The following is a 9810-nucleotide window of genomic DNA, read 5'->3' on the forward strand; positions in this document are numbered from 1 at the left end:
ATTTTTACTATTTTCTACATGTGTGCAAAGCTGTCATCAAGGCAAAGGGTGGCTATTTGAAGAATCTCATTTTTGTTTAACTCATTTTTGGTTACTACATGATTCCATATGTGTTATTTCATAGTTTTGATGTCTTCACTATTATTCTACAATGTAAAAAATAGTAAAAAATTAAGAAAAACTCTTGAATGAGTAGGTGTGTCCAAACTTTTGACTGGTAGTGTATATATATATATATATATATATATATATATATATATATACTACTGCTCGACCCCCAAAAAATATTGGTTGACCAACAGCCTATCAACCAAACAATCGACCAGTCGACTAATTGAGGTCAGCCCTAATTACAATCAAGGTGAAACTTTCCTGGAGCAGGACATATTGACTACTAGTTTGCGTATCTCTTTGGACTGAAGGCCGTAGATGATGGGGTTCAGGCTCCCAGGGATGATGTGGAAGAGCAGCGCTGCCACCTTCCTGTAGTCTGAGTACTGAGGAAAACGGTGCAGGATGATGATGATGAAACCGCTAATCAGCATGATCAGGTACACAGTCAGATGTGTGCTGCAGGTCTTCAGGGCCTTACTGTTCAGAGCCTTGTTCCTACTGGTAAGGCACACGGCTGCAATCTTCATGTAGGTGAGTACGATGCTGCCAATTGAGGAGACGAAGAGGACAACGGTGAAGGTGAGGCCATACATGTTGTTGATGAACACACTCTCGCAGGAGAGCTTGAATAAAGAGGCGTTATCGCAGAAAGGGTTTAATATGGTCGATCTGCAGCGTGACAGGCGGATGGTGAGGCCCAGCAGGATCCCCACTAAGACTATGGCCACCCCCCAGGCAGACACAGACAGCCTGATCACCATTTTGTTGGTCATGATGGTAGCGTACCGCAGGGGGTTGCAGATGGCCACATACCTGTCAAAGGCCATGATCATCAATATTGTATGAGAGGTCGTCCCAAACATATGTGTGCAGAAGGCCTGGACCACACACTCTGAGTAGGTAATGTAGCGCTCAGAGGCAGGGACGAGGATGTCTGCCAGCAGACGGGGGAACGTGATGGAGTTGCCGACGATGTCGTTTAAGGGCAGGTTACAGAAGAGGATGTACATGGGCTGGTGAAGGCTCCTCTCCATGGAGATGAGGACCACTATGCCCACATTGGTAAACATGATGATGACGTAGGAGAAGAAGAGGATGATAAAGACAGGGTACATGGTCTCCTCCGTTACCTTTAACCCCTCCAGCTGGAGCATGTAGCTGTTGTAGGTCAGGTTAACCATCGAATGTCTGAGAGAGGAGGAGAGGAAAGAGAGAAAAGATGTGTAACACATTATTGTGTCATGCCGAGGCCCAGACAAATGTAAAGGTAAATGGATAGATAACATTGGCTGAAAAGATGATATAATATAAGTTAATTGTACAACCAATTGCTAGAATTAAAGCCATGATAATAAAATCAAAGACTTATGTCGATTTCCTATTGAAAAGGACTTCTCAAATGACAAACCGAATGTGATGGTAGCCTGGGGGAGTCTGCTATTTCTGCATTCAACAATGAAGCATCCCACTGGGCACAAACTGGTTGAATCAACGTTGTTTCCACGTCATTTCAACCCCAAAAATCTATTTGATGATGTTGAATCAACCTGGAAAACTGATTGGATTTGAAAAAAGTAATCAACGTAAGGACATTTTGTCTTTTTTTCACACACCTTTTAACCTAAATCCAATTACGTGGTTAAATGTTTTGTTGATTTCACGTTGAATTTCATGTTAGTAAATCAAAACTAGACTTGAACTGACGTCTGTGCCCTGTGGGATTGGCTTCAATCCAAGGCGCTATAGAGCAGCGCTCTATACCAGACTTTTAAAGGTAATTTACGCTTGAGCCGACATGCACAGAGAGTTTACCGTGAATCCAAGCTCTGTGAATGTTGGGGAAAATTCCTTTAAGGCGCATTGTTGGCTGTCTAGTGAGATGCTCTATAATGCTCCTTGCATTGAATCCCAGCCATCGTTACCTTGCCTTTTTAGGAAGATAATGCATGATATAATGACTGAAGCAGAAACAGACTGGCACCCAGGCTGAAGGTATGGGGAGTGGAAGTTCACTGCATATCAATGATCACTATCTCAGCCATAATTGTAACAGCCATAAAAGTCCCAAATGACTCCTCAGATCAGCTTGTTTATAAGAGTAAAACCATCCTCTAACAGAGCTTTAGGGTTATACACATACTCTTACTATCTTATTAATTCCTCAAACTCAAAAATTACAAGTAAAGACATACATTTTACTTTACAATTTAGCATAAATAAACTTTAATCCCGACTGGCTTATCATAATTGTATTAAACGTAGGATAGTGAAACAACATAGCACCTTGAAAACAAAGAAAACTTTCAAAATAGGAACATCTGAAAACCTTTTAATCGGCACCTTGCTTTTTCCCTGGTTCTTCAGTTCTCAATCTGTAGATGAACCTGGTGTCGATATCTCACCTACCTTCGTGAGTCTAGGACTAAGCATGTTCTGCTCCCTTCTATAATTTTATAGTCCTCAACCTTTTTTTTTTTTCTGTCAGGGGAGCCACTGTCAGCACCTCAGATGATGTTGCTATGAGGCATCAACAAAAGTGCCATGGTAATGGTCAGGTGCTTACCCCCATGAATTCTAACAGTGCTAGAAGTTTTTTCTTCTTCTCTGAAGCTAGCTGCTTATGATTGATTGAACAACACCCAGAATCATTGTGAACTAATGGACCCATAATAAAGGCGCTTACACAAGAAGTGAATTTGTCAATAAAAAGACTCTGATGCTCTGCCCAGCAAAACAGGGGACGTCCTAAGGACATTCGGCGACGTACCCATTAGGTCACTTTAAGGGTTTCGGTGAGACGTTATCCCACTGACGTTCTGAGAACGTTCTAGAAACATTAAAACATGAAGTTAACCTCCGGACAATCCCTGCAAATACAAACTAGTCTTTGGATGTCCATGGAACATCACAGAATGGTCGTCTAAAGTGTCCAGGGGACGTTTTTAGGACTTTCTTGGGACATTGTGTCATGGTCCCTAGAGAACGTTTCTTTGGGACCATCATGAAATGTCCTGAAGACTAGTAAAATGAAAGTCTTGAGAATGTCTTAAAAAGATCCTGACATGGTCCTCAGTGACGTCCTGGTAACTTACAGGGAACTAGAAAAAGGTCCCCCAGAGAATATTCCTTTGGGACCATCATGGGATGTCCTAATGACTAGTAAAATTAAAGTCTTGAGAATGTCTTGAAAAGATCCTTACATGGTCCTCAGTGACGTCTTGGTAACTTAAAGGGAACTAGACAAAGGTCCCCCAGAGAACGTTCACTTGGAAACATCATGCAACGACCCCTTGACCATCATGAAACGTCCCCTTTTGTTCATTGAATGTCCCATGGATAATGTTCCTATCAGAACCTAAAATGAACCTTTTCATAATGTTCCCTAATGGACATCAAAATACCTTATTATAACGTTATGCTGCAACCAAATCAGGCCGTTCACAAACCTGGAATGACATGAACGAAGCTGTATCACAGAGCGATATATTTTAGCGTGAATGCTGCAGCTGATGCGAACTCTGCAGGGCCCTCTTACCCACCACCTCGTGCAAATACATTGGCTGGGAAACGGCTACACATTGGCTGGTAAACAGCTGTTGGCTCGCCAGGGAAACTCGCTATATGAAGGTTGATATAAAGGCTGAAGGCTGTATTTTTGTTTTATATCAAACCAAAAATAGCCTATACACTACTCTCAGTTTATTAGGTACACCCATCTAGTACTGGGTCAGACCCTTTGCCTCCAGAACAGCCAGAATTATTTCAGGGCATGTAGTTCAATCGTTGCTCAATTGCTATCAAGGGACGTAACGTGTGTCAGGAAAACATTCCCCACACCAGTACACCACCGTCACCAGTCTGTACCGTTGACACCAGGCAGGATGGGTTCATTGACCCAAATCCTGACTCTGCCATCAGTATGACGCAACAGGATTCGATGGACCATGCAACGTTTTCTACTCCTCAATTGTCCAATGTTGTCTGTTAGCTTGCACGATTCTTGCCATTCTCCTTCGATCTCGCTCATCAACGAGCTGTTTTCACCCACAGGACTGTTGCTGACTGGATGTTTTTTGTTTGTAGCACCATTCTCGCTAAACCCTAGACACTGTCGTGCGTGAAAAGCCCAGCAGGTCAGCCTTTTCTGAGATACTGGATGCGGCGCACCTGGCACCAATTTACCTAATAAACTATCCACTGAGTGTATATCTGGTTTCTACAATGTAGGCTTATTTTATTCCTGAAGAACACCAACCATTAACACCAACCATTCCCTATTAAACATTTATTTATCAACAAAAAAGCTACAGAAAATACAAAAAATGAAGGGGCAAAAACATTTATTTATAATGGCTGGACAGGGAAGGTAAGAAGTGGCTGGACAGGGAAGGTAAGAAGAAGGTCGTTGGGTGAGGTCGTCGTCGGGTAAGCTCGTCGGGTAAGCTTGGCTTTATACATAGTTTGGGCTTTGTCGAGTAAAGCTAAAACTATGTATTTAGATTGTAGTTAGGTATTGTAGGAAGTTATCGTGGGTTGTTGTATGTAACTATTGTAGGTTAGTATTGTATTAGCTGAGCACGAAGCTAGCTGTATTCGGCTGAAGCTAGAAGCTAGCTGGCTAACCCACCAACTGGACTAGCTGGCGGATAGCTACTGGCAACTATTAGCAACGGTATAGTTGTTTCACGCCTGAGAGTGCCTGTAATTACGCCAGCTGGCTGCCTACAATAGTTACATACAATAATTGCCTACCATTCAGCTGTTTTCTACCATTCAGCTGTTTTCTAACCTCATTGTCCGAACCGTTAACGCTAACTGGTAAACAATAGCTGGAACGACCGAGTGAGCAGACGCGAACTGGCTGAGTCAATTCAGTGACTAGCTTTGCACTTGGCTAGCTAACAGTAGCTGCTAGGGGTAAGTCATAACCTACATATGTACTTAGATTGTAGTTCGGTATTGTTGGTAGTTATCGTGGGTTGTTGTATGTAATTATTGTAGGTTAGTATTGTATTCGGCGGCGCCAGGCGTAGCACGAAGCTAGCTGGCTAACCCTCCACCTGGACTAGCTGGCGAGTAGCAATCAGCAACGGTATAGTTATTTCACGCCTGGGAGTGCCTGTGGTTAAGCCAGCTGGCTGCCTACAATGATTACATACAATAATTGCCTACCATTCAGCTGTTTTCTAACCTCATGTCTGAACCGTTAACGTTAGGTAGCAAGTGGCTACTGTGCTTGAAATTTAGCTAGCTTGTTGCTACCTGGATAGCTACTAGTAAACAATAGCTGGAACGACCTAGCGAACAGACGCGAACTGGCTGAGTCAATTCAGTGGCTAGCTTTGCACTTGGCTAGCTAACAGTAGCTGCTAGGGGTAAGTCATAACCTACATTTGTGTTTTGTTTTTTACATATTGATAGCCCGAGTCGTTCAGGGAATTCGGGACATGGGTGACTAGTTAACGTTAGTTTGGCTCTCTCTGTGTGTTCGTGCCGTTTGTGCTGCGCCTAGTTAGCTAGCTGAGTTAGTCTATTCATAGAAACATTGAACCGCTGTAGTTTACAACAATTATAGTTTCTGAGGTGGAAGTTGGGAGAGTTATATTTGGGAGTTGTGGTGAGGGAGGCCCGCTCTCTCCTTTCCCAGATGTTTAGTTCATTTCATTCCGATCTCCTCTGCATTATTGTAGCCATTTGCTGCAGCCTGTCAACTATGCCTCTGCCTATCCCTGTTCTCTCCTCTCCGCACAGGCTACACAAACGCCTCACACCGCGTGGCTGCTGCCTCTCTAACCTGGTGGTCCCTGCACGCACCACTCACCTGGAGTTCCAGGTCTCAGGCAGCCTCTGGAACTGCCGTTCTGCTGCCAACAAGGCAGACTTCATCCCAGCCTATGCTACCCTCCAATCCCTCGACTTCTTGGCGCTGACGGAAACATGGATTACCACTGAAAACACTGCTACTCCTACTGCTCTCTCCTCGTCTGACCATGTGTTCTCGCATACCCCGAGAGCATCTGGTCAGCGGGGTGGTGGCACAGGAATCCTCATATCTCCCAAGTGGACATTCTACATTTTCCCCCTAACCCATCTGTCTATCTCCTCATTTGAATTCCATGCTGTCACAGTCACTAGCCCATTTAAGCTTAATATCCTTGTCATCTATCGCCCTCCAGGTTCCCTTGGAGAGTTCATCAATGAGCTTGACGCCTTGATAAGCTCCTTTCCTGAGGATGGCTCACCCCTCACAGTTTTGGGGGATTTCAAACTCCCTACGTCTACATTTGACTCATTTCTCTCTGCCTCCTTCTTTCCACTCCTCTCCTCTTTTGACCTCACCCTCTCACCGTCCCCCCCTACTCACAAGGCAGGCAATACGCTTGACCTCATCTTTACTAGATGCTGCTCTTCTACTAATCTCACTGCAACTCCCCTTCATGTCTCTGACCACTACTTTGTATCCTTTTCTCTCTCGCTCTCCTCCAACACTACTCACTCTGCCCCTACACAGATGGTAATGCGCCGCCGCAACCTTCGCTCTCTCTCTCCCACTACTCTCTCCTCTTCCATCCTATCATCTCTTCCCTCTGCTCAATTCTTCTCCCTCCAATCTCCTGATTCTGCCTCCTCAACCCTCCTCTCCTCCCTTTCTGCATCCTTTGACTCTCTGTGTCCCCTATCCTCCCGGCCGGCTCGGTCCTCCCCTCCAGCTCCGTGGCTTGATGACTCATTGCGAGCTCACAGAACAGAGCTCCGGGCAGCGGAGCGGAAATGGAAGAAAACTAAATTCCCTGCCGACCTGGCATCTTTTCACTCCCTCCTCTCTACATTTTCTTCATCTGTTTCTGCTGCTAAGGCCACTTTCTACCACTCTAAATTCCAAGCATCTGCCTCTAACCCTAGGAAGCTCTTTGCCACATTCTCCTCCCTGCTGAATCCCCCCCCCCCCCCCCCCCCCCCCTCCTCTCTCTCTGTGGTTGACTTCGTCAACCACTTTGAAAAGAAGGTTGACGACATCCGATCCTCGTTTGTTAAGTCTAATGACACTGCTGGTCCTGCTCACACTGCCCTACCCTATGCTTTGACTTCTTTCTCCCCCCTCTCTCTAGATAAAATCTTGCGACTTGTGACTGCAGGCCGCCCAACAACCTGCCCGCTTGACCCCATCCCCTCCTCTCTTCTCCAGACCATCTCCGTGACCTTCTCCCCTACCTCACCTCGCTGATCAACTCATCCTTGACCGCTGGCCATGTCCCTTCCGTCTGCAAGAGAGCGAGAGTTGCACCCCTTCTCAAAAAACCAACACTCGATCCCACTGATGTCAACAACTACAGACCAGTATCCCTTCTTTCTTTTCTTTCCAAAACTATTGAGCGTGCCGTCTTTAGCCAACTCTCTTGCTATCTCTCTCAGAATGACCTTCTTGATCCAAACCAGTCAGGTTTCAGGACTGGTCATTCAACTGAAACTGCTCTTCTCTGTGTCACGGAGGCTCTCCGCACTGCTAAAGCTAACTCTCTCTCCTCTGCTCTTGTCCTTCTAGACCTGTCTGCTGCCTTTGATACTGTGAACCATCAGATCCTCCTCTCCACCCTCTCCGAGCTGGGCATCTCCGGCGCGGCTCACTCCTGGATTGCGTCCTACCTGACCGGTCGCTCCTACCAAGTGGCGTGGCGAGAAGCTGTCTACGCACCACGTGCTCTCACCACTGGTGTCCCCCAGGGCTCAGTTCTAGGCCCTCTCCTATTCTCCCTATACACCAAGTCACTTGGCTCTGTCATATCCTCACATGGCCTCTCCTATCATTGCTACGCTGACGATACACAACTAATCTTCTCCTTTCCCCCTTCTGATAACCAGGTGGCGAATCGCAGCTCTGCATGTCTGGCAGACATATCAGTATGGATGACGGATCACCACCTCAAGCTGAACCTTGGCAAGACGGAGCTGCTCTTCCTCCCGGGGAAGGACTGCCCGTTCCATGATCTCGCCATCACGGTTGACAACTCCGTTGTGTCCTCCTCCCAGAGTGCGAAGAGCCTTGGCGTGACCCTGGACAACACCCTGTCGTTCTCCGCTAACATCAAGGCGGTGACCCGATCCTGCAGGTTCATGCTCTACAACATTCGGAGAGTACGACCCTGCCTTACACAGGAAGCGGCACAGGTCCTAATCCAGGCACTTGTCATCTCCCGTCTGGATTACTGCAACTCGCTGTTGGCTGGGCTCCCTGCCTGTGACATTAAACCCCTACAACTCATCCAGAATGCCGCAGCCCGTCTGGTGTTCAACCTTCCCAAGTTCTCTCACGTCACCCCGCTCCTCCGCACACTCCACTGGCTTCCAGTTGAAGCTCGCATCTGTTACAAGACCATGGTGCTTGCCTATGGAGCTGTGAGGGGAACGGCACCTCCGTACCTTCAGGCTCTGATCAGTCCCTACACCCAAACGAGGGCATTGCGTTCATCCACCTCTGGCCTGCTGGCTCCCCTTCCTCTGTGGAAGCATAGTTCCCGCTCAGCCCAGTCAAAACTGTTCGCTGCTCTGGCATCCCAATGGTGGAACAAGCTCCCTCACGACGCCAGGACAGCGGAGTCACTCACCACCTTCCGGAGACATTTGAAACCCCACCTCTTTAAGGAATACCTGGGATAGGATAAAGTAATCCTTCTACCCCCCCCACCCCCCCCCACTAAAAAAAAAAAAAACATTGAAGTGGTTATCCCACTGGCTATAGGGTGAATGCACCAATTTGTAAGTCGCTCTGCTAAATGACGTAAATGTAAATGTAATAATAAAACAAAATAATATTGTAGGCTCCAAGTTCACGAAGAATGTGCTTAGTGATTTTAGTGCAAAGGATTTTGCACCAGTCTCAACGTGTTGACCTTCTAGGCAGAGTTGCAAAGAAAAAGCCATATCTCAGACTGGCCAATAAAAAGAAAAGATTAAGATGGGCAGTCTGAGATATGGCTTTTTCTTTGTAACTCTGCCTAGAAGGTCAGGATCCCGGAGTCGCCTCTTCACTGTTGACGTTGAGACTGGTGTTTGGCGGGTACTATTTAATGAAGCTGCCTGTGAGGCGCCTGTTTCTCAAACTAGACACTTTAATGTATTTGTCCTCTTGCTCAGTTGTGCACCGGGGCCTCCCACTCCTCTTTCTATTCTGGTTAGAGCCAGTTTGCGCTGTTCTGTTAAGGGAGTAGTACACAGCGTTGTACGAGATCTTCAGTTTCTTGGCAATTTCTCGCATGGAATAGCCTTCATTTCTCAGAACAAGAATAGACTGATGAGTTTCAGAAGAAAGTTATTTGTTTCTGGCCATTTTGAGCCTGTAATCAAACCCACAATTGCTGATGCTCCAGATACTCAACTAGTCTCAAGAAGGCCAGTTGTATTGCTTCTTTAATCAGCACAACAGTTTTCAGCTGTGCTAACATAATTGCAAAAGGGTTTTCTAATGATCAATTAGCCTTTTAAAATGATAAACCTGGATTAGCAACACAACGTGCCACCATTAGAACACAGGACTGATGGTTGCTGATAATGGGCCTCTGTACGCTTATGTAGATATTCCATAAAAAATCTGCCGTTTCCAGCTACAATAGCCATTTACAACATTAACAATGTCTATACTGTATTTCTGATTAATTTGATGTTATTTTAATGGAAACAATGACATTTCTAAGTGACCCC

At 45.9% G+C, this 9810-nt stretch overlaps 1 protein-coding gene across 1 annotated transcript; it reads right to left on the minus strand.

Moving 5' to 3' along the window:
• Window positions 1-356: 356 nt before the first annotated feature.
• On the minus strand, window positions 357-1295 carry LOC311136299 (olfactory receptor 52N5-like; the record flags this gene model as incomplete). Its single annotated transcript, XM_084170427.1, has 1 exon — window positions 357-1295. One exon carries the CDS (start codon window positions 1293-1295, stop codon window positions 357-359), a length of 939 nt encoding a protein of 312 aa, XP_084026553.1.
• Between the last annotated feature and the right edge of the window lie 8515 nt (window positions 1296-9810).

This window comes from Coregonus lavaretus, assembly GCF_964263955.1.
Source record: "Coregonus lavaretus genome assembly, chromosome: 10".
Lineage (NCBI taxonomy): Eukaryota > Metazoa > Chordata > Actinopteri > Salmoniformes > Salmonidae > Coregonus > Coregonus lavaretus.